Raw genomic sequence first — 23,962 nt, 5'->3', positions numbered from 1 at the left:
AACAGCAACTGAAAGCAATCCCACAAGCAGAATTTCCTAGCATCAGAATTTCAGAGGTGGTTGTATTTTCTGGGATCTTGGACTGAAATCCTGCCACCAGTCCACAGGTAAAATAGCACTAGCAACAACTGCATTCAAGGCCAGTTGATGTCAGCAGGGGTCTGTTACTGTTGCTTTCAGCACAGCAGAGCAGACAGACTGGCACATAGGCCACCAGTCATTTATTCCAGCCCTTACCCTGAATTAGGCATTTACCAAATAAATAATGCTGGCTCTTAAATCTGGCTAGGTAACATACACGTACAAATAAGCACCTCTCGCCTTTTGCTCCTACCATTTTTTAAAGCTAGAAACACAGCCTAATGGGTGACTAGGAGCCTAACCTCAGAAATAGTTTGCATTTTCTTAGAATAAGGGAGTGACTCACCCCAGTCACTTACTCATAATCACTGTAGTTTGTTGCTTGTGGAAACACATACTGCCAAGAGCAGGACTTATTGGTGGATAGGCTGAATACACTTTTCTTGGATAAAAACAAAGCCTTGGTCCCCAGAAAGTTAATGATTAAGCCACTGAGCTGTCAGGCATCTAGAGAAGAATTTGCAGTGTTCTATTATTAACTTAGTATATTAGATAATTCTGAAACCAGTATATCAGGAAAGAAAAGTAGAGATAACACTATTCAACAAGTATTCTGCATTCTCATCTCCTTTTCTACATAAAGAGAAGTCAATTTGACTTCATATATGCTAAAAAGCAATTAAAGTAAGTTGTGTGTTTTAAAGTAACAGTACCTGATATAACACTTTTAAAAGATTATGCCTTACATTAAATATTTAGTCTGGTTAAATACTCAGGAATTAGCACATAGTTGTTTCCTGTAAGTACAAGAGGTTGCCTGAGGGATTTTATCTCAGTATTTTCTTAAAAGGAAAATCAAGTGTGTCATACCTGAGTGCCCCACGCTGGATGAAACTTCACAACAACCTCTTAAAAGCAAAGAAGAAACTGCAATGCTGTCTGTAGCACCCTCTACCGGAAGATGCATTATTTTACAGAATTGGATATCTAAAACTACTCCAGAATCCTGAATTACATTTCACAATCCACAAACATAATTATGTGGTATCAATGGCTTTATACTGACTTCGCATAACTGTTTTCCTATAGATTAATTTCTTCAACTCTTTACAGACTATTTCGTACCTTACATTTTCATGTTGAAGTTGGAGGTTTGACAACAAAGCAAAGGACACAACAAGGCTTCACTGCTGAGGTAATAAGAGCCCTTTCTGCTTGTTGTTTTTTGTTGTGTTTTCCCAGAACATTAAAGGCTTCAGCACTGCAAGGTCAATGGTTCCTTCCACTTTTTATGGCTTCCACCACTGTGATAACAGCGGAACAACATCCCAAGTGTGTTGCAGCATCTATGATGCTAGACATGTGTTCTGCCCTCAGTCCAGCATTGTGCTGCTTCACTATTGCCCTCCCTACAGCTTCCTGTAGTCTGTCACTAGTGCAGACGACGGGCAGGACTAGGAACAGGCCGTAGGCATTTTAACTTGCACCTATTTATTGAGCATCACCCCCCTATCTCAGAACAGGCAAAGAGATTAACAATACCGAGACATCAACTTCTTAAGCAAAAGATACAACCGAATTACAAAACATACTGGTCTTAAAAATTCCTACAATAAAGCTTCTTACCCGCTCTAGCATTGTTTGTGTTTAAAGAACAGCAGCTAACAGTGCATTCAAAAGTATGAAGTCAGCATTAGTCAGTTCAGGATACTGTGATTTCTGCAAGACATCTTTTGTGATGAGAGAATTGCTAGGCCCTGTTGACATACCAGTGACAGCAGTGTGTAGATACGGCCACCTTCTGAGCTGCATTGAGGAACTAGCATGGCTTACAGAGTTCTGATCCACTATTGTCACAGAAGTGATTGCTCTACAAGAAATAGTGCTAACCATAAAAATAGATACAAATGTTACAAGAAGTAGCCAATTTCCTGTACATTATCATCAAAGAGTATAAGATGTAAGTGGCTTTATCAACACCTACAAGAATTACCCACATAGTAAGTTAAAACAATTTAAAAATGTGAAAGACTTGTACTGCAGGCTTGGCTCCCTTATTTCTGTACTGTAAGAAGTGTCTAGTTCAATAATTATCCATTTTCTTCTTTGGGTATAACACCATATTTATGAGAACAGAGGTGGAAAAGACTTGTAGAAGCAAGCTTATGTACAATGTCAGTCTCCAGGGAAGGGGTTACCACTTTTGAACGTGTATAATAGTAATGGAAGTGAGACTGGTATCTCCCACTCCAAGTAAGTCATTGCTAAAGAAGTGTTTGGTAACAGTACGAGAGTAAGGGTAAACTAGGTATAGAAATGGCTGTCCTTTTAAGAAAGCATAACAACCTTAACATATTTCTTCAAAATATAGGAGGTAGTTTTAACTCAGTTATAAACAAGGTAGAACTAATCGGATTTCTGTAAAATATCTGGAGAGAAGCAGCAATTCATTTGTTCTGCAGTAATAGAAGGCTACTGTACACAGAATTTAGAGCTTGAAATAACCAAGGTGTTTAAAAACATTTAGAATCAAGTCTCACAGCATTCTTAGCATTACATATTGATTAATGATATTTACCATATCAACTTCCTTTCAAGAGAGCAATTGACACAGCTCAATTTGATGTATTGATACCACTTTATTGAACTTTAGACAAATTCTCTTTAAAAGCCTACTCAGTGTTTTGAACGTAGTAGTTTAAGGAGGTTACACAGAGCAAAGATACACAGAGCAACGGCTCATGCTTTGAGAGAAACTTATATTGCCTACCTGCATTCTTATGCAAGACAGGGACAGTAAGAGACAGAAATGAGAACAGAACGTGTATTTACAAGCATCTCAAAGAATGAGGTTTACAGTTAAAAATTCACATATGTACAGTTTCAAACTGTTCAAGTATGGTTCAGTTGGACAAAGTGCTACAGGTCACAAAAAACAGAGGGGCTATTAAGACATAGAAATGGCAGACACTTGTATACCAAATAACTTGTACATTGTTAGTATATGCTGTGTCTAGAAGTTGAAAGTATTTGGAGTATTGCCCTGAATTTGGAAAGTGTAACTAGCAGCAGTAGATTCTGGTACAACATTTTGGTCTTCCTCCTCCTAGAAGAAAAAGAAAAAAATGAAAGAGCAGTAGCATTTCAATCTAGTAAGGTGGTGCCAGAATACAAAATCAGAGTGAAGAGTTGTCCTGCAGCCACTTACTTCTGCTGAGAAATATTTCTCAATGAGGGTAGATGAGGCTTTGTACACTTGTTCATTTTCATGTGACTGAAGAGCCTCAATTTTGTCTAGACCTCCACACTCCTCAATCATGAGGCAAAGTTTTTCAGTCTCATTAATCTTCTCAGCAGCCTGCAAGGGATAAGCATAACCTCAGGAAAGATGTATGGCACTAGCTACTGGAGAACCATTGCAGCAACCCAGACAATGATCAAATATACCACATCTACATACCAGGAAGATATTAGAAATAGCATCCAGAATTACTAGTACAGTCTTGCTGTCTTTAGCAGAGAGAAGATTCAGAAGAGGTTCAACAACACCAGCCTGAACGAGATAGACGACCTGGTCAATTGTTCCACCACTTGTATAGTTAGTCACAGCCCACACAGCTTCTTTTTGAGATTTGAAATCCCCCTACGAAGGTAAAAACAAGATATTTGAACACAGACAGTAACAGTAAAAGTGCTAACAGAAGATGTGTTTTTTGTTTACCTTCCTCAGAATACCAATGAGATAAGGCACAAGACCATGATCTACAACTCGCTGAATCTGGTCCTGACGTCCTGCAGTGATGTTTGACATTGTCCATGCTGCTTCTTTCTGAATGTTGTTTTTATGATGAGAAAGGAGACTTGGAAAGACAGATAGTGCTCCTGAATCAATAACAGTCTGGGTCTGCTCATCAGTACCAGTAACAATATTTCCTATGGCTCTTAAAGAAGGAGTCTGAAATAGATGTGAAAATAGTACTTCAGAAAAACTGAGTTATCTAAGCTGTGCTTCAACAAATACAGCCATAATTGATGTCCCTCTGCTCTAGCCTTCCAGTCAACAGCAGGATATACTATCATAACGATTACATATGCAGACATTAAGCATCCTCAGACCACACCCCTTCAAAACCAATGCTCAAACAACTGCAAAAAGGAAGCTATTTTCTAAGCTCTGTCAAAGTACAATAATTTTGTTTCACTGTAGTTACTGTGCAGAGGTCACTTCTAAATGCTATTCCTGGAACTTGAACTTCCAACTACAGTATAGAGTTAAACCCAAGCTTTAAAGTAGGTAGATGATTGTGTTGGGCTGGGTGCTAAATATATTGTTTTAAAGAAGCTTGATAGCCATTGACAGTACTCTATGCCTCATTTAGGACAGTCTTCAGTCAAGACAGAAGCTCAAGGCTCATCTACACAAAACCTGGAACAAGCAGATTACTGTCTCATAAAAACCTTTCACTTACATGGACACTATTTTAACTAGTTTTCCTCATGCGTTCAGTCAAGCAACGGCAGTTCGCATGCCTGATAGCTTACCACTATTGGCAGTTCACTACATCCCAGAAGTTTTACAAGTTGTGGCACCAATCCAGTTTTCACAACAACTTCTATCCTGTCATTGGAGCCATCTGTTAGATAGGAGATAGCCCAGCACGTGTCTGCTAAAACTTCACGATCATCATGGTGCAAGAGTCGAACAAGAGTTGGAAGAATCTGCTCAATAGCTTCTATGGGTGGTGCAGGATTCTTATTACGACACAAGTTTGAGAGGGTCCAGGTAACATTGCGTAAATATCCAGACTGCAAGAGTTGAAATAAACCATCAATCACTGTTTAAGCTACTTTAGCCCTTTTACTTATTAGCAACTGTAACTTCAGTCATACTATGAACTTACAGCCAGAGAAGAGAGATCAGGAACAGCCAGTAGAGTCAGCAGTGGTTCAATTGCACCAAATTTAATAACCAAGTCCCTATACATAGAACCATCCCCTAAGAAAAGAAAGAAAAATAACCAGTTAAGGGATAGAATAGAGGTATGTGTGCATACAAAATCAATTCTTGTTATATTGTGAATGCTACCTCTGCCTAATGGCTAGATAGAAAGTAGTAACAAGAGTTGAAAAGGATTACTACCATGGGTAAGTCCTATGCCAAGGATGTGTTTCTCTAATCAAACCAGTGAGGTTCCATATTTGATTTCTGAAGGAAAGAGTTTAATAAAAGCTCTACAGAAAACATTAGCTTATAACTAAGCAGGGACTTGCACATCTGTGAAGACATATTTAAGTCCTACCACAAGAACACAGCTTTTCCTATAACAAGGAACCCCAAATCTATCAATTATTGGCTGATGGGGTTCTATATTATAATACTGAAGGATTTTCAAAAATTATTTGAATTATTCTATTGCTCTCCCTAAAGGATACCTTAAAACCAAGTTTAAAAAAAAAAGAGAAACCACCCTCTAAATACAAGCTATAAGAAACTCTAATCCAAGAAGCATTTTATTGAGCTGACTTTCTCTGCATGAAAATTCAATATTCTCTGCAAGTCACAGCTGTTGCAAATCATAATATTACAGCTAATAAGAAAACCAATGAAAATAATGTAGTTATAATATTGTTTTGAAGAACAGAATCTAACACTGGCAGATCAAGCAATCCTGACAGATGCACAAGAGCTTTCAGTATACTTAGCTACTAAAATGCTCATATCCATGTTTCAAAGCAAGTAGTTGTGGGCGTGATGACCAATGTGCCATGAGCCTTCTGCTTCCTTCCCCTCCTCCCCTCTTCTAGTAAAGAGACAGAGTAGAGCTCACTGAGTCAAAAACCTCTAGTGAAATGTGAAATAAGGGACAGTCCTATGCTGTAACATGCTTATATAGCTATTTGAAAAAGGAATTGAAATACAGAAGCAATACATTTAATAGAACACACAGGTTGCCAGGTTATACACGAGATTAAACCAAGTCTGAAGGTAAAGACTTGTCCATAGCATGTTCTACATGGCAGAGCACATCTGTACTCACAAAGCATTAGAGTTCCAACAAGCTCAGCATGCTACACATGACATAATTTGTAGTAGGAGGACATTACTACTAAGGGATTAGGTTTGAAAGTTGCATATTACATTGACATACCTGCAATATTTCCTAATGCCCACACAGCTTGCTCACTGATGTGAGTATGAGGAGAGGCCAGTAGTGATATAAAGGCTGGAATAGCTCCACCATCTACTACTGCCTTTGTTTGTTCTGATGTGCCCGAAGCAATGTTGGTAAGTGCCCAGGCAGATTCAAACTGAATAGGACTACAGTCTGCTCTACCCAAGAAGGAGACAAACTTCGGAATCAAACCAGCCTGAATTATGTTGTCTATGGGGGGCTGCTTCTCTCTTGAAAGGAGTTTCCTAAGGAGGAACAAAGAGGAAGCATTATTTTTGCCTGCAGAGATCTAAACAACAGATTCCATTAAGTCATTCTAAAGAAATTCATGTTTAAAAGAAGAAAAAAATGGATTACGGTCTTCAGAGTGGGCAAATAAACAATACAAGAGAAAATTCAGCCAACCTAGACATCATGAACACTAGATTCCTAAACCTGTAACGTTGTTTTGGCATGTTTTCACTTTATGAGTGTTTCTTTTCTGACCCCAGAAGTGAAGTAGACCCTGCAAGAATTATAACACAAATGAGTTGCTAGATATTTCTCAACAGACAGAAGGGTAGTGCTGGAGTGCTGCTTCTGGCAGTCAGAGTAAAAGCTTGCAAAATTTTAGCAATTTAAATTTTATATCTGAAAGGTGAAAGGAAGTTAAGCATATTTTGAATTCTGGTCCTACTATTGAGCACATTATTCTAAGGTAGATTGTTGCATTCAAATATTGTGGTTAAATGTTAACATAGTTTAAAGATATCTTATTCTGATATAAGGGGTTTACTGCTACTACTCCTAGAACTCTGAGACTATCTATTCTTTATTTTGCTACCACCAAATCACTAGAACTACTATTTAGGGAAGTGTTCAAGCACACTAAACAATCAAAAGCCACATGGCTTCCATAAAATTCTGACTAAATTAAACACACCTAAACATTCCATATAAAGCCAACTCAGCTATTTATTGAACTACTGTCTGATAAGAGCCATATTTGCTGCCATAAGAAGACATTTACTCACAAGCCAAGCCTTTGACCTTGCCTAGGCTTACACAGCTGAATCAGTTACCTCTGAACTCCTTACCTGGCAGCTTGAGTAGCCTGTAGCTGAAGCTCCATGTTATTGCTATTAACTCCTTTGACAATTTCTTCAACAGACCAGTGTGCTGTAACCTGTACAAGAAAACTCCCTTGAGTGCTTTGCTAGGAGATCATGCAGTTTCACGACCACAGAGGCCTTTACACAGTACTATGAGGAGGCCATAATTTACAACCATTTGCTTTAATAGAAGTTATACCCCTATGTGATATTCCAAAAACTTAGCCACAGCTTTATCTACAGTTATCTGAACAGATGAAAACATTGTTTCATACTGCTACACAGAGACAGTAGGTTTAAACACAACTGCCCAAACCCTCTTAAAAGGCAGCTTAGCAGCACAGAGAACACTTGCATGCTACTTGGAAAAGGACCTACAACGGAGTCTATTAAAGCTGATAATGCATACATAGCTGTGCTATGTCCCACATGAGAAAGGATTCAAACTGGTACGGCTACCTTGATCGTACAATGCAAAACCTTTATGCACATTTGTTCTGGGGACCTATTTACCTGGTTGTTCCTGTTTTCCTGAAGGGGAGAAGTGGCATCATCTGGTAAAGTGCTAACATTTCTTCTTTTAAGCATTTGGTCATCTTTCTTAGCTTTCCTCAGCTCTACATTGACTTCAATACGCCGCCTCCTCATTTCCTGGAGAACATACATTCACCGTAAGTTCTTGGCTTTTACAACTCTCGCTTAAAGATACAATGGCTAACTAAAATACTTACTACATAAGAATACTCACTGTAGTATCTTTTCCTTTGTTTTTGAACCTGTTCAAGCGAGCTGCTGCTGCATTGGCATTCTCATTAGAAGACATCTTGGTTATTAGTTAGATTTCAAGAAGCACAAAAAGAATACAAGCCTAAAAACAGAGTAAAAAGGTAAACACCACAAGTTTACTCCACAAGAACGCAAGTTAAAATACTGGGATCAATGCTCAAGAGCAAGAGACAGTAGTTCATATTAGGTACATTAGCCTCCTCCAACTTGTTTAAAGATACCAATAACGTAACAAACTGCCTCTTTAAAAACTTAATTGTTACGGCAACTTCAAACATTAACAACAAACCAGTAAACACATCCTTCTAAAACCCCTTCAGACAGAAACATCAGAATCATTGTTTTTAAGGAGCAAGATGCGTATTCTTTCCCATAGACAGCGCCTGCATATTTTAAAGCGCTACTCCCACTGCGCCCCACAGCTATACTGCACGGACATTCAGCCCACCCCCACCCCTTTAACAAGGAGAAGGCAGCGACACGGAACCCCAGAAAGCTCCAGAGGCAGAGAAATGCCGGCCGGCCCCACCGCCGCGAAGCCCCGTCCCGTGTGACAGGGCTGAACACGCCGTCCACGCTCCGCGCCCCTGCCGCACGCCACCACAGCCGGCTCCTCAGGGCCACAGGCTGCTCCCCCCCGCCCTGCCCCCGCACCTCAGCCGCAGGCCCCGCTGCCTCCTGCCTCCCGCAGCACGCTGCCACTGCGCCAGGCCGCGCCGGGCGGGATTTAAATTTCCCGCTGCCCCGCTCTGCCATTGGCCAGTTCGAGCCATAGCAACACCCTGATTGGCTAGTTTGAAATACTGCTCGTCTCGCGATGAGACGGGGCGAATCTCCGCCGTGCTCCCGGAAGAGCGGCCCAGACGTCACGTATTCAAAGAGCCGTCCACGCCTTGGTACTACAGCTCCCGGCATCCACCGCGCTACCCGCCGGGACAGTGCCCGTAGGACTAACAGCTGCCAGGCCTCGACAGGCCGGCGAAGGCGGCGCATGGCATGCTGGGATTTGTAGTTTCCTAGGGACCAACTTCAGGGAACGAGATTGGGATGTACTGCGCCCTGGGTGGGCTGGGTGCAGGGAGTTACTCACGCTCAGGCCCCCCGCTCTGAGCATAGAATCATTCAGGTTGGAAAAGCCCTCCAAGATCATCTGGTCCAACCGTCCCCCTACCACCAACATCACCCACTAACCCATGTCCCTCAGCACCACATCCAACCTTTCCTCAAACACCCCCAGGGACGGTGACACCACCACCTCCCTGGGCAACCCGTCCCAATTCCTGACTGCTCTTTCTGAGAAGAAATGTCTCCTCATTTCCAACCTGAACCTCCCCTGGCGCAACTTGAGGCCATTCCCTCTAGTCCTGTCGCTAGTTATCTGCGAGAAGAGGCTGACCCCCATCTCCCCACACCTTCCTTTCAGGCACTTTGCATCAGTCACACATTTCCTCACACACAGACTAATTTTTTGGGTAGATCTGTGCGGTTCCAGGAGTTGGACTCGATGACCCCTTCCAACTTGACATATTCTCTGATTCTATGATTCTGTACCACTATCAGATCACTGAGAGCTTTTCCCGAGATCCCCTGTGTGATCCCATGCTAGAAACGTGTATGGGAATTTAAAGAAAATGGAGAGGGAGACTGCAATTTAAAACAATTCAATAGCAATTAGGACAGACCAAAATTAAATCATACAAATAATAAGAAAGTAATCCTTGCACGCAGCAGTTAACAAGAATGTATCCAGAGGAGGATTTACCAGAGACATTTTACATGCCTTGTTTTAGCCTTACCATTAAGATCTTTGTAAAATAAAAACATCACAAAACATTTAAGCAAGAGTAATGAAGTTAAAAGAAGAAAAGCACATCAGTCGCAAACGAAGATACCGAACAGGACTAGAATTTTCCAGATGGAAAAAAATAGCAGCTTAAAAGTTGAAATTGAACTAAAACACCTGGTATTCCAAAGGATCGAAGAAGTGCTGTGAAGAAAGTCTGCCGGGTCATAACTTGTTGGAGCGCGAGCAGTCCAGAGCCACATACCTTGGCCAAAGGAGCCACGGAGACTGCAGGGCTGGGTGTTACAGATCAGGGAGAAGGCTGGGGAAAACAGCTGAGGCTGCGTGCTGGGGACCTACATGGGGCAAGCGTGCCTCGGGACGGCAGCGGGGTATCGCAGCTGGAAGGCCTCCTAGAAATACAGGAGAGCAGCAAACAGAAGGGCGGGCTGCTGAGGTGAGCTAACATGGCACTCCAGAGCAGTAACAGGGCACGAAGACGGGCTTAGCTGGGGCTGAGCTAATCCCGTGAGGGGAAAAGTTGTGAGGCGAGGACCGGGGAACGGGCGGCGATGCCCGGGGCGCTCCCCTCAGGCAGCCCCGCTCGTGAGGGGGCGACGGCCGCGTCCTCGCGCCGAGCTGAGGGAGCCAACGGCCGCCGCGCGCGACGGGCCGCGAGCCCTTACCCGGGGGGAGAGGCCGGTGCGCGCGGTGGGCGGGGCCTCGGGGCCGGCGGGGAGCCCCGAGCCGTGGCGGGCGGGGCCCTGGGGGGCGGTGGGAGGAGCGGGAGGGCGGGGCCTTCTGGCAGCTGGGGGCGGAGCCAGCGGCAGCCGGGCGGGGCTCTTACAGCACGCCGCTCGCAGCTTTTGCTGGGTGACCCAGTGGCCTAATGGATAAGGCATCAGCCTCCGGAGCTGGGGATTGTGGGTTCGAGTCCCATCTGGGTCGTACCGCAGTCGTTTTGTAGCCCCGCGGTACGTTCCGTGCGGGGCTCTCCCGGCCTTCCCTGGCAGCTACGGACGCGGCGTGAAGCCCGTTATTGTCAGATCCCCGGAGCCGAAAACACTTTTAACGGCACCGCCCTCTGCTGGGACCGGCGGGAGGGAGGGCTCCGAAAGGAGCCAGCAGCTCGGTGCGGCGATGGCCGCCCCCTCAGCAGCGCCCTGTCACGGGGGAACCCGCCCGCCCTGCCCGATGTCCCGTCCCGGAGCGCGGAGCCGTTCCCTTCCTTTCCATCCCCTCAGGTACACGCGGGGCCTGCGGCGGGAGAGAAGCGGCCCCAGCCCGGCGCCTCCCCGGCACGGAGGGGCGGCCGTGAGGCGCTGGGGGCGGGTTGGCCCCGGGTTGGTGGCGAAGCCTGGGGCTGGCGAGCGGCTCCTGGAGGTCCCGGCCGGGTGGTCCCGGCGCTGAGGGGGTCCGGGCCCGTCTCGGTCCGGTGAGGCGGGCTCTCTCTTGCTGCCGATTTATCTGCTCAAATCCCCGTTTCTGAAAGCTCGGATATGTCGGGTCCTTTGTGCGCTGGACTCTGATGCCATCTAAATCGTAATTTAGCCCCGTGTAGTGAAGGCGTGCGGTGGGAGGCAGGTGGAGGCGGGTGGGACGGCTGTCTGGAGAGGTAAAACCCAAACCCGTGTGCTGCTGCTGTGGTAGGCACGCAGGGGAAACAGCCCGTGGTGCGACTGCTGCCACTGCCACAAGAGCCAGCCCACAGTCTCTTTAACGAGGCTGTGGCTATTAATTATGCTGAAGTCCCAAATTTGTCCAAGAACACGGAGTCCTGCTTTGAAAGCTTTCTTCCCTTCCACTGCCGATATCATGTGTTAGCTTCTCGAACAGCGGAAATACTCAAAACGCTCCTGCCCTTTTAAGCAAGATACTGCCCAGCTGAAGGTTCCGGAGAAACTCATTAACACAGATGTAGTCGTACATTTGTACAGGGTGAATTACACTACCAGCTAATTTAAACAGAAAACCCCGCAGAGCGCAGAGGGCCTGCGGGACACTCGCGTGCAGCCATCCTAACCGTGAGGTAGGGGAGCAGACACGTCGTGCTCGTGGCTTCTCTCGCCTGCTGCGGGTCCACACGCAGGTAGGGCAGGGAGCGAGGTGCACGAAGGACATAGATGTCACCTCTGCCCCCTCCTAAAGTGCAGCTCTGCTGTCAGGTACAATGCTGGTCGTTCCTTAAATTCTTATTTCCATAACAAATATTTTGGGATACTTTCAGAATTTAAATAACAGAAGAAAAGAGGATTTATAAATGCTGCAGTAGGAACATAACACACTGAATAACGTGTGTTAAAATTTGATTAGTTTCGCATACTGTTTTGGCTTATTTTCTGCATCTTCATATATAGCTGCTTGATGAAGCCCTGTACTTCTAAGAATTTTATTAAAATACTTAGTTGCGATAGTACAAAACAAACTGTTTAAACTAGGCAATAGCTGCACTATACGATACCGGCATTACTACTGGATAGGTTTTATCAGGGGAGGAGGTTTCCAGAACTGGGATATAGTGTTTTGGTAGGGTTTCCAAGTTGTTTGTTGCACTTCTAGCGGCGTGCCTAAGTCCACAAACTTTCACAACATCCAGTAGCAGCTAGTAAGGTAAACTGCTACAATGGAAATCTTGTCTAGTAACAAGGTCAGCTGTTTCAGCTGCGAACATAGGAATAAGCCTACTTAATTCAATAATCCAAATCAGGGTTGGCTTAGTGTGTACAAATTTACAGAGTTCTGCATTTATTAGCAAATACAGATTTAAAAAATAAAGCAGTGTCTGGGGTCAGTGGGACTTTCCCTTGGACTAGACAATAACCTGCATTTTTCACTGGGACAAGAAGCATTGAAAGGGGTTCTTAAACTAAAAGAGAATGGTATCAGCTACGTAATTGGAGCTGACTAGAGATACCTAACTACTTGTCATTGTGATGCATGTTCTTTGCAGATGCTGAATTGCAGAGGTGATATATATACTATTGCAGAGGTGATAAAGGTGGTACATCATGCTTTAATGTAGCTTCCCATGTCTAGTAAAACTGTATTTATTCTGTGTGATTTTCTCTGAAAAACTCCATAGGAAGCAAGACTCTCCCTCCAAATAAAAATCTGTTGCTAAAAATGTTTATCCATACAGTATCACAGAAACACAGGTGGCTGCAGGCAGCATAGGCTCGTGTGTAAGTGGGAAGGGGGTGTCCATGCACCCCCTGAGGCAGGGGTGGTGGGAGGCCAGCAGGGAGGCAGCAGCTTGGTCTTGCTCCAGTGGGTTGTCCACTGAGTGGTTCCTGTTTCCCCTAAGGCTGCCCCTCATTAGCATGAATCGGGGGAAGGGCATAAAAGACTCCAGTTCATTTTGAGTCTGGAAAAACTTTACTTCAAAATGACAACCAAAGTGTTCTGGCTCCTCTGCTTTGTCATTAGATCATCTTCCAGCTCGGTGGCCGGTAAGTTTGTTAACGTTCAAAGCGGTGCTGGGGCGTATTTGCCTTTGCTATTAGGGGAGGTGAAGCACATTACTACAAATTCTTGCCCGAGCAGTCCTCTTAAACTGTAATCTTTTCAGCAAGCTGTAGCAGTAATCACGTAAGGGCTCAGGAAGGAAACATTTCAACATGTTTGTGGGTTGGGAATGTAAATTGCAATATTTGATTTGTCAGCATGTGAAAGAACTAAGAGCACCTGCCAAAAGCAGGCAGCTAGCTTGCGCCATGGATCCTGCTAGCCATCACTCAGCAGCTGAAGTTTGACTTGCTTCTGCATCTGGGATTTCTTTATTTGCATGTGGCCGTTCCCTTTTAGTCTCCTTCCCAGCACCTGTTAACTACGTATTTCCAATTTATTTCATCTTGCTCTACCCTGTCTTGTGTGCATGCAGCAAGCTGTCCAAACCAGATTTTCTTTAGTTACAGAAGATATACCTCTGTTCCGTAAGGAAGGAGAAGTCCAGGACCTAATTATGGTGCAGTTGTGTTTCTTAGATTGCAAGAGCTAGACAGGAATATGCTGGTGTAGGGGAACGAGCCTCAAGGTCCCGAACAAACTGAGTAGAGAAAAATGGATGGTTTCTTGTTACAATCCATGACTGAGAAGAAATGATAAGCTGGTAGAAAAGTGTATGTATAAAACCAAGTCCAAAACACCTGTTCAGAGTTCACAGCTTCATATTGAAACATCTCCAAAATACCCTTGCCTATTGCTTTCTTTAACTTGGACTTCTTCCACCCCTTTCTTCATGGGCATTCTTTTGACTTTACATGCGGCCAGCCCTAGTATCAGGGAATCTTTCCCATGACAGCAGCTGGTGAGAGCAGAGGGGGAGAAATGGCAAGGTCAGCAGATGAGACGCAGTTATGGCAGATAAACCAGGATGTTGTTCATCTGTGTGTGTCAAATATCTCTTTTCACATAAGGAGTCAGGATCAGCCTCCTACACAATGCTAACCACAGACAGAGAACACCCAGACAGCGGCTGTGTGTGGGTGAACTGTTTTAAAACTGTGCTGGCTAGCTGAAGGCATACAAGGGAGGGCTAAAGCAAAGGGAGAATGAACGGCAAGAGACAATTTCTCTGTTCCCAGACAAAATGGGAAGTTATTTTGCTTTGTGAGGTCCAAGTGATCAAGGTGAAGGCATAAACTTAGGCCTAGGTAACTCTCTGACTTGCACAAACAGTGCCATTAAGCCTTCCCATTTTTCACTAGAGTCCCAGACGCTTCCTGTCTTTTTCAACCCTTGTTCTCTCAACTTAAGAAAAGGCTTGAAATAATTGTCACTCAGCAGCAATAGCCTAGCTACCAGACAGTGTCTTCGTGGACTCCCATACAACTCTGTAGTGCAGAAGTCAGAGATCCAAAACTGCGGATAAAGATCTTTTCAGTAGCGTTCAAAGCTGAAAGCCGCTGAAAAGTCCAGATGACATTGTCAATACGGCATCCCAGGGATGGGAAAACCAAATAGTTCTGTTGTCATGGTCTTTTAAATAAGCATCCCAAATGGCAATGTGAACCTTGTTTCCACAGATGCTCCCTGGAGATTGAGGCTTTTGAGAAAAGGGTTTGTTTATAAGTCATGTTTTTAATTTACAACAATAATAAAGTAAAAATGCAAATCTCCTGTTTTGCTCACACAGCTGCATTCTCTGTACTGGACCTTCCATGTTTGAGTACAGAGGAATGAAGAGCTCTATTTTATTTCATCTATTGGACTGTTCATCTGTTATATTGTCATATTGTTGAAGTCCTCAGTTATGGAGCAGAGCCTCAAATCTGCCAGGTACTTCCCATTCAGACATACGTGAAATGAAAAAAATAAATAAAATTCTGATTTGCTCTCTTATTTTTCTTGTATGTAGGATCCCTGACCCATGCCGAGAAACCCAGTGAGACTCGCAGCAAAGATGCGTATAATTCAGCAGACTCTGCACCTGGCCAAGTCAAACTGCCAGCCTGGGGCACCACCAGTGCTAGAGAGAATCACACCGAACACTGGCTTTTGTCTCCCACCAACCTGCAGCACCCAAAACCTCCCGAAGTCATCTCCCGCTCATCGGACAAAAAGAAACAAACCAGGCCTTCTCTAGAAAACAGCACGGGGCTGAGGAAACACCTCTTGCAGTATGGAGGGGCCCTGCCTCTGGAGAGCGCAACTGAGGGGCCGTCTCCTGCCTCCTTTGACTTCAGCCACGCAAACAGAATGCCCGTGGACAGACGGCTGGCTGAGGCTGCTAACAGTGTGTCGGCTCACTTCCACCACGCAGCGTCTTCCTATCAGAAGATCACAGCCTTAGCAGAGGCTCATCCTTTCCTACACTCTGGAACAATAGAGTCAGATGATGCTAACACGCTGGATCATTTCAACCGACCAGGAAAGATAAATCCCTATAAAAGTGCTGATCCCTGGAAAAAGATCGTCAGACCCTCCTGGGTGACTAACCGCCAGTCATCCAGCCTGCCGTACCATTTCAGCGTGTTGAAAAAAGGTAAGAGAGCAAACTACTCTGGCAAGCATTGTGAGCTTTCCAAAGGTTGGGTGGCATAATTTGAGTAACACATCCCCAGAGGGCATACTGCTATCCCTCAGCCTATGTGCCTGTTCCAGATGCTGATAAGGAGAAGGCATGTCTGACCGAGTGCAGGAAAGAGAGAGATGAAGTGGAGGCCTACTGCACGAGTGAATTCGGTAAGCTATCCTCCATGAACCACACAGACAACGCTGAGGCCGTCTTTGTTCAAGTATTACTGACACTTGACTTCTGCTTTTAAGATACTGTTTCACTAAGTTTATTAAGTACTAAGTACATTAAAGGGACCCATTACAGCTATTTATAATTGTACTATGACAAACAATTCTAAGTCTTATATTACTCTTTCCCTACCGTGGGCTCTTTTTCCCGTTTCCTCCCTTACCACTCCAGGGAAGAACACAGTGTTCTTCCTGTTGATCAACAGAACCGAAGACCACCAGCTTTAGATACTCTAAGGTTAAACGGTGTAGCTGTTACTTACCTCTTACTATTTAGAGTGAGTTCCTGATTTCTGGGAATAAAGATGCAAATGAAAATAAAATGGCAACCCAGACAGCAGTCTGTCTGTATGGAGGATTCTTCGTGAAGTTCCTCAGTGTCTTTAGTCCAAGTTGATGTAGCTAAAGGTGGTAGAAAATAACCTGGGAATTTTGTACTGAATGTTTATGAGCAAGCACTTTCGGACTGAAATTCTTCCTTACACTTCAGAAGTTGTGAAATAGATACCAACTTTTTCTCACAGTATTTTAAGAGATAAGCAAAATACATGCCTACTGGTAACAGATGTTTCCATTTGCAGAATATAAACACGTTATGAGACATCTGTTTTCTCTAAATGGAGAAGTCAGGAAGTGCTTCTACAAATGATATATTCTTTATTTTTTTACAACTCTCATGCATTCCTGTCAAATGTAGGTCTTACAGTGACACGACCTTTGTACATTTCAGTGTTTAACAAATACTGGTCTCATTCTGCTCTTAAATTGAAAAAATCAGGTACGAAAAAAGTAGTGTGAGCAACAGCTCAGGCAAAGTTCCATTGCAGTGACACAGAGAGCGCTTCTCCCTTCTCTACATTTACAACTGCAGACTAAAGATAAATGGCTGAATCAGAGTTCTCAGCGAGACAGGTGGAATACCAATTATAAAAGTCCTATTTGCCTAACTTAATACATTCGTTGTTTTCCAATTCCACTTGTCAAAACCAGAAAATGGGTGAACAGCATGAAGCGATTATCTGATAGTACAACATGACCTACTTGGTGCCTGTGCTGCATGATAAGATGAGGGCCTTTTCTTTCACATCTGAAGTGTTTTATTAGCAGATTAGCTTTGGACCTCGCTATGATGTTTTACATTTGAACATTTTGTCAGGTAAGTATGTCCACTTTTTAAATAGCAGGGTAGAGAACAGTACTAGAAACATCGTTTCCTTTTGAAATATTTTATAAATTTCACTCAGAAGCATCTCAGAGCTGTAAAGGATAGAAAGGTTAGTAACTCATTAAATGTGATGATTTGAACTGTTGCTTTCAAACCTGCCCACTACTGGGTCAAAGAATTGCTGCTGATACTTCACAGTATTTTAAATGAAAGCCTTCACGTTTACTTTGAGTTGCCACTGAGATATGTAATCTGATGCTATTTTCTTCTTCCCCTCCTTAAAACAGCAGTGAATGGAATTGTTTATAACATGGAGAGACTGGGGAGTGGAGTCCACTTGATTACGTTTTTGGTAAACAGCGATGGATTATACAAGATGAATCGTCTGTATATTACTCCTGATGGCTTCTTCTTCCGAATTCACGTTCTAGTTGTGGATTCTTTAAACTGCAGTAAACCGTGTCCAGACTTTAAACTTGGTAAACAATCCCAGCTAAATCCATTCCCCTCTTTTTCCTGCATGCAGTGTAATTTTAGCCTGCCCTAGTTTAGTAAGCTTAATCCAGGTTGGAATATTTTGAAAAAAAATGTTTACTCTTAAACTGGAAGGTTCTTTCCCCTCCTCAGCTTTTCTAATTTTTTAAGAAACCCAAGTATGTGTAGAAGTCAGGTAGCAGTACAGTCCTTTAGAAGGAAAAAAAAAAACCAGGAGTGAAAGCTCATGTCTTTGTAAATAGTTTAGTTTTCCTTCTAAATGCCAGTTTATCAAATACTAGTTAGTACTTGATTCTACTTGCAATGCAACACAATAAATCATCATTTACATGCAAGCACAACCCCCAAGTCCCAGGATATATTTCTGTAGGGTTTAACTTCACATCCATTCATAAATGTATTGTCCTTAGAGTGGGTGTAAAATAAAACCATGCTTTCTTCATAACACAGGAATCTTTATTTTGTAGGCAGTAGATACATTGTGATGGGTCAGATCTACCACAAGAGACGGCAGATCCCTGCAAACCTACTGCAGTTCCTGCGAGGGCGCCTGAGGCCTGGGGATGGACTGCTTGGAAGCAGCAGCAGCTACGTGAAGAGATTCAACAGGAAGAGGAACCGCAAAGTGCAAGGGGCTCACGCTAAATGTAGATAAGGCCATAGTAACCGCTACAGGCAGCAGTAGAATTCATCTACAAGAATAAGCGTGATGACTGAGCAACAGTAGGAGGTAATTCTACTTATGCCTGAAATTGGTTGTGAATAGGATGCTTGCTTTTGTGCTTTGGCAAACACTAGCTGAATGTTTTGAGTAGGTACCTACATATTGTGAAATACAGCACAAAAGTCAGTTCACAATAACCGGTCATGAATTTGCTGTAGCTGTTTCCAGAGCTACAGGCTATCGCCTCCTCTGCTATAACGTACACCTAATAATTTGTAGTAATTGTAAAGTAAAGTTCTGAAGGCTTGTTCAAGGTACACAAGTAGCTGCACTTTGAAGCCCTTCACCTTGAACAAGTACTAGATAATACCATAGCATTACCTACAGAGGCTGTCAATGGTATTTTCACACAACTCTGCTTTATCTGATTCAAAAGATACCAACAAAACCAAGTATCTTGCATATCATTTTTGTTTCCTCAACTACCATTATTCTTCAGTGTTAGGTTTTCATATAAAGCTTATGAACTAGCTATTAATTATTTAAGTATATGAATACACTAACTGAAAGCAAATCAAATAATTGCACACCAGTGCCCAATTAAGCTTACAAACAATGTCACAAGTTCGTGCCAAGGAATGCAAAATAAGCATGCAATTGCATGCACATTTTGTATGCCTGGTTACACTGTCAGTTCTTTAAAAGTTCAATCCTAGAACTGTGAACTGGATGTCATCTTCCCATGAGAATTATCCAGTTTGTACTTGCACATCAGTAAAGTTATTGTGAATCAAAAATACAACCTTTTAGTACCCTTAATGTGGTGGAAATACAAGAACTTAATTATACGAAAACTCTGCAAAGACGATCTTAATGTTTACTACTCCCAAGAGCCAGTATTCACAAATTCTGGGTCTTCTAAGTGTTCACAGGGGGTCTGGATTCACTGTTTCCTGGGTTCCAAAAGATCCAAAAAAAATATGTAATGAGTATTAAAAGAAGGCAGCTCCTTGTTTGAAGCATCGCCTAGTGATTTTAAGATAGGGTTCAAATGTGTCTAGTTCACGCAGTGGTGCAGAAAAGTAACTGCCAATTAGTACTGCTATTAAGACAAAATGTTCTTCTAAAAGCAGTAGCTCTGAATACTTGCAGAGATATCCCTATAAGTAAGATCTAGCTTTTGAGCCAGTAGAATCTTAATAGCAATGAGAACTTAAAACTGTTTATATGTATATAAAAAAGGGAATATGTATATATGTAATGTGTATGTGGGGAACTTGCCATCTCAATTAAATATGTATACAGTGATATATATGATATAATCTGGAACAGGAACATCCTATAAACATTTTCTGTTTTGAAGCAAAGGTAATTCTAACACAATTTTACATTGTAAAAATCTGCAGCTTTGTTTAGTGTCACTGAAGGCTACGGAGCAGAGGATGGGGGATAAGTCACACCGTACAAAGTACTTCTTGGTCTGGAATAGGAGACAAAATACCCACTGCAAGCATCATACATTTTAGGACCCAAAAGACTTGCACAGAAATTTACTAATAGCTTGTGTCCATCTAAAAAAAATATATTGTCTCACTTCTGTTATGGGAATGAAGAACTAACATGGAACATAGCATATATAGATGGAATTTTCCTGAGGGACTTTGAGGGGGCTTTTGATTTGGCAAAATGACCATTCCTGGCAACAAATGAAAGCACTGGAGTTGACTGGATAGGGCAGGGGAAGGAAGGAAAAAGGGTTACATGTGCATCTTAAGTTTCTTTATTTCTATGTTCAACTGCAGTTCAGGGACTAATGAGCAAGTCCCAGAGTCACCCATTTGCCCAGAATAGCAATTAAGCACCCGTCCTCACCCCCAAGACATTATTGTAATCTAAAATAGGCAAAGTGTGGGTACAAAAACAACACCTATGACCGTATCTCATTTTGATTGTCTCAGAGACAAGTAACAGTATATTGTGCTAATGACATCCAAATCCCAAGTAAAATGCCAGCAAGTGACACAATATCTCTGCCACTATCAGATACAAGCACTGCTCTACAACTAGTTTCAAAGTAAATCTAGATCATAGGCAATGTTTTGAGGAAAAAAAAAATCAAGCTAGGATAGCTCACCGTATCAAAATTGTTAGAATACATTATTATTTTAAAACATAATATTTATAAAAACATGAAAAAGATGACGACTGAACAGATCACAGGTCTTACGAACTTACCATGCTTTTAGGAAGGTGGGTATTAATTACTTTTATAGAACTGTTATTTTCCAGAAACACCATTTAACTATAAAAGTTCACCACTAATCAAGAAAAATGCCTCAACATACTCAATGACAATTGAAAACACTATACCTCTCAGCAAAATTAAGTCATATGTATGGATTATTTCCCTAAGCAAACTGATTGACTAGCAATTATAATCTGGAAAAGCCAAGACCTATATACCATTGCATCATCATATGTTTCATTAGAAACACCACCAAATCAATGTCAAACACATTACTTTATTTGTCTAGGATGATGTGTCCTATTAGGTACAAAAAAGTACTCTTCAATTTGCCACAATTTCTTAAAAACATAGCAGTCTATTGCCTACAGGTAAGAAAGTTTTAAATGTCATATATGTGTTTATATATGAATAAATAGTACAGAAATATTGTGAAGTTTTGAAGAGATGCAGGATATGTTAAAATGCTGTTAGAAGTTGAGATTTTTTTTCCTTTCTGCATTAAAAACACAATGCATACAATATGCAGCATTTTTTTTTTTTAAAACGTCAAGGACAGCATAACCTAAACGCAACTATTCTTTTTTAACTTTAAGAAGCATAATGGATAATTGTTTTCACATTGAACTATTATTTTTAATTTTCACATATAGGTTAATTGACAACATTTGTATGTACAAAAAAACGTGTTTTGTTAGATAAAGTTATCCCAGAAGTACCTGTACACCTGAGCCTGTAAGTATAAGAAAGTGTGGTCAGTAGCAACATCTTTAAGAAAAGTAACAGAAAAGGTTCTTGCATAGCAAGGTGTGAGGTTAAACCCAAAAGGAGCTTATCCATAGATCAGGTAAATCCCAGATCACTGTAGAACAGAAGTTAACTGTGAGTTAGTGCAAAAGCTAGTCAAATGGTTGAAGAGCTGCATATAAATCATGGCTGATAACTGTAGACAGGTAATACGAGATTCATTTTTGCAATACGAAAGTCATGGAAAGAAAAACATCTGCAAATCGTATCCTCTTTTGACTTCAACTTATACCCCCTACTAGCACTCCTCATACAGGAAACAATGAAGCCATCCAGAATGCCTTTCAAGGGTATAATTACACTCGGTACTTTACATTCTTAGGGTTCTTGGCAAAATATCAATTCAGCAGTGGGCAGTGACATTTCACAAAATACTTCCTACCATGTTATCAGTATTACAGTAATTTTGGCACCACTGTAGAAATTTTATAAAGGGATAACAGCTGCTTAAGAGTGAAAAGTTATAAATGCTACCTTTGGAGCAAAATAAAGTCAGATCTCCCTGGCCACTTCCCCCCCCAATTACTTGAGATACCTATACTTGTTAACAGATCCCCAAAGTGTTACAAACATATTAGCGCACACTCAAAGACACCTACATGTGTGGGGAGAACAATTATCTCCATTTATTTTGTTTCATATACATCCATATTTTGAATTTTAATACAAAAGAAAAAAATTAGAATCTGACAAATGTTTACAAACAAGATACCTTCAAATAGATTTTACTCATTTCAGTCTGGTGCAGAGTAAATGACAAATTGTACTGTTATATTCAAGGCAACAGAGTCTGTAGTCCATGACCACTTAGCCCAACCTTTATGCAAGCTTAATTGTTTTTTTTGTTATTTTTTTTTTGATCTACCATGAATGATAAACTCATTGTTGATTCCCAGTTCTGTGTGTGTGCACATGTGTACATAGCAGCTCCTTTCATAGAAAGAAAAGACATCTAGAGGTCTTCTTGTACTTTTACCTACAGGAATCATGTTAAGATACAGAATGGATTACATGTAACCGGGGCTGGATTTTATAAGAAAAAATAATTAGCTGACAAATGAGGGCAGCAATAAAAAAGCGTCTTTTTTGCAACAATAAATAAATACAGTCAAAGTTTTCTGTGTGGACTTTAAACCAGCTTCTTCACTGAAGAACAGACGTGGCATTTCCATGGAGTTAAACTTGACCCCATTTACTGTATCTTTTTTTTTCTTGCTCTCTTTCTCTCTCTCCTTCAACAAAACAAAAGGTTTTCCTGCTTCTGCCACAATAGTACAACAATTTGATCTTGACAAGAAAGTGGTGCTGCTGATTTTTATTTCTTTGTCCTTTGGACAAAATAAGCCAAGAATATAATTTGACTGTTGTGACCAATAAAAACGCAGTTTACATCAAGTCTTGTCAGGATAACCTGACTAAAAACATCTGGCTTCTTAATTAAAAATTTTCAGACAACCAGATTCTTGCTCGTGTGTTAGGTTAACACGCTGAACTCTAAGAAGCTGTAGACTGCAGTTTGTTGTTATGGGACCTGCAGAATACAGAAGAAAGCGAAGAATTAAGCACCCTTCATTTTGGAAGAACACAGTTGCTGCAAGGTGTTGCCAAGGGTAAATCACTAGGAGGGAATTACCACCATGTTGCTTCCATATTTTTTCTAACCCTTCAGAAAAAAACATTTAAAATATTTCTGAATTCTATGTGCATTTTCACCTACTGTATACCACTACCATATATCTTACTACTTGTAAAATGCAGTGTGTCGCTGGAATATTCCAAAATGCCTGAAGTTAGTTTTACTCTTATTTACATAACAGTAGTCTATCAAAAGGAAAGCAAAAAGACAGTAAGTGTGAATATTTATAATAAGGTGTATTTAGCTTAAATTTATTCAAGAAATCTTTGGATTAACTTAATAGAAAAAACTGAACCAGGCATATTAAGATCACATTTTTGCTAATCAGAGTTCAGCAAAACTCTTTGACGTTCACATTTTTATTAGTGACTGAAAATAAAACAATAAAATACATGTTTTCAAAGATTAATTTTTCATTTCTATCAATACAGTATTCCAGCAACGGGACAATTTTTTTCTGTTGATACATTTGTGTTTACCAGCAGGACTGCTGGTAACAAAAAATAAAAAACAACATTTACTTGTTAGACAAATGATCTGGATTTTAGGGCAGTTTAATGTCATTGAATTGTACAATAAAAGAAAGTGACCCCAACATCCAGTTCTGATTCCAGTTAAAAAGTTCAGACTAAAGATATCACAATCTGCAAGAAAAGAAAGGACATGGATGGTATAAATGAAAAACGGTAACAAAAAAGATGCAGCAATGAAATTAAGAGCAAGCAGTGGATGCTGGATAATCAGCTAATGCAAGATGAAAGAAACAATAGTCGAGAACTACCTGGTAAAA

At 41.6% G+C, this 23,962-nt stretch overlaps 3 protein-coding genes across 24 annotated transcripts in view; 1 reads left to right on the top strand and 2 right to left on the bottom strand.

The window, feature by feature from the left end:
• Positions 1-2,700: 2,700 nt before the first annotated feature.
• KPNA2 (karyopherin subunit alpha 2) lies at positions 2,701-8,914 on the bottom strand. The gene is made up of 11 exons (XM_080561165.1): positions 8,786-8,914; positions 8,094-8,213; positions 7,859-7,996; positions 7,331-7,419; positions 6,231-6,499; positions 4,983-5,077; positions 4,624-4,887; positions 3,803-4,036; positions 3,542-3,724; positions 3,290-3,439; positions 2,701-3,187 (listed from the first exon to the last, which is right to left on the bottom strand). Exons 2-11 carry the CDS (start codon positions 8,166-8,168, stop codon positions 3,095-3,097), a joined length of 1,590 nt encoding a protein of 529 aa, XP_080417291.1. The 5' UTR covers positions 8,169-8,213; positions 8,786-8,914; the 3' UTR covers positions 2,701-3,094.
• Positions 8,915-13,234: 4,320 nt separating this feature from the next.
• On the top strand, positions 13,235-22,649 carry LOC308180070 (UPF0450 protein C17orf58 homolog; the record flags this gene model as incomplete). Its single annotated transcript, XM_080561169.1, is given in 6 exon segments — positions 13,235-13,250; positions 13,253-13,363; positions 15,271-15,897; positions 16,017-16,097; positions 17,613-17,804; positions 18,288-22,649. Coding segments are annotated over 6 exon segments (1,215 nt in total). The 3' UTR covers positions 18,476-22,649.
• The window catches only part of BPTF (bromodomain PHD finger transcription factor), a 57,463-nt gene continuing 55,641 nt past the window's right edge, over positions 22,141-23,962 (bottom strand). For 16 of the 22 annotated variants that reach the window (XM_080561115.1, XM_080561106.1, XM_080561125.1 and 13 more), the window contains one exon: positions 22,141-23,067. In XM_080561115.1, the coding sequence (XP_080417241.1) occupies positions 23,031-23,067 (37 nt within the window). In that variant the 3' untranslated portion in view covers positions 22,141-23,030. Of the gene's footprint in view, positions 23,817-23,962 lie in introns of all 22 variants that reach the window. The other 6 variants (XM_080561121.1, XM_080561127.1, XM_080561111.1 and 3 more) reach the window with 1 other exon arrangement.

This window comes from Anser brachyrhynchus, assembly GCF_964034855.1.
Source record: "Anser brachyrhynchus genome assembly, chromosome: 18".
NCBI classification, from domain to species: Eukaryota; Metazoa; Chordata; class Aves; order Anseriformes; family Anatidae; genus Anser; species Anser brachyrhynchus.
This window is presented reverse-complemented; position numbering and strand designations above follow the sequence as displayed.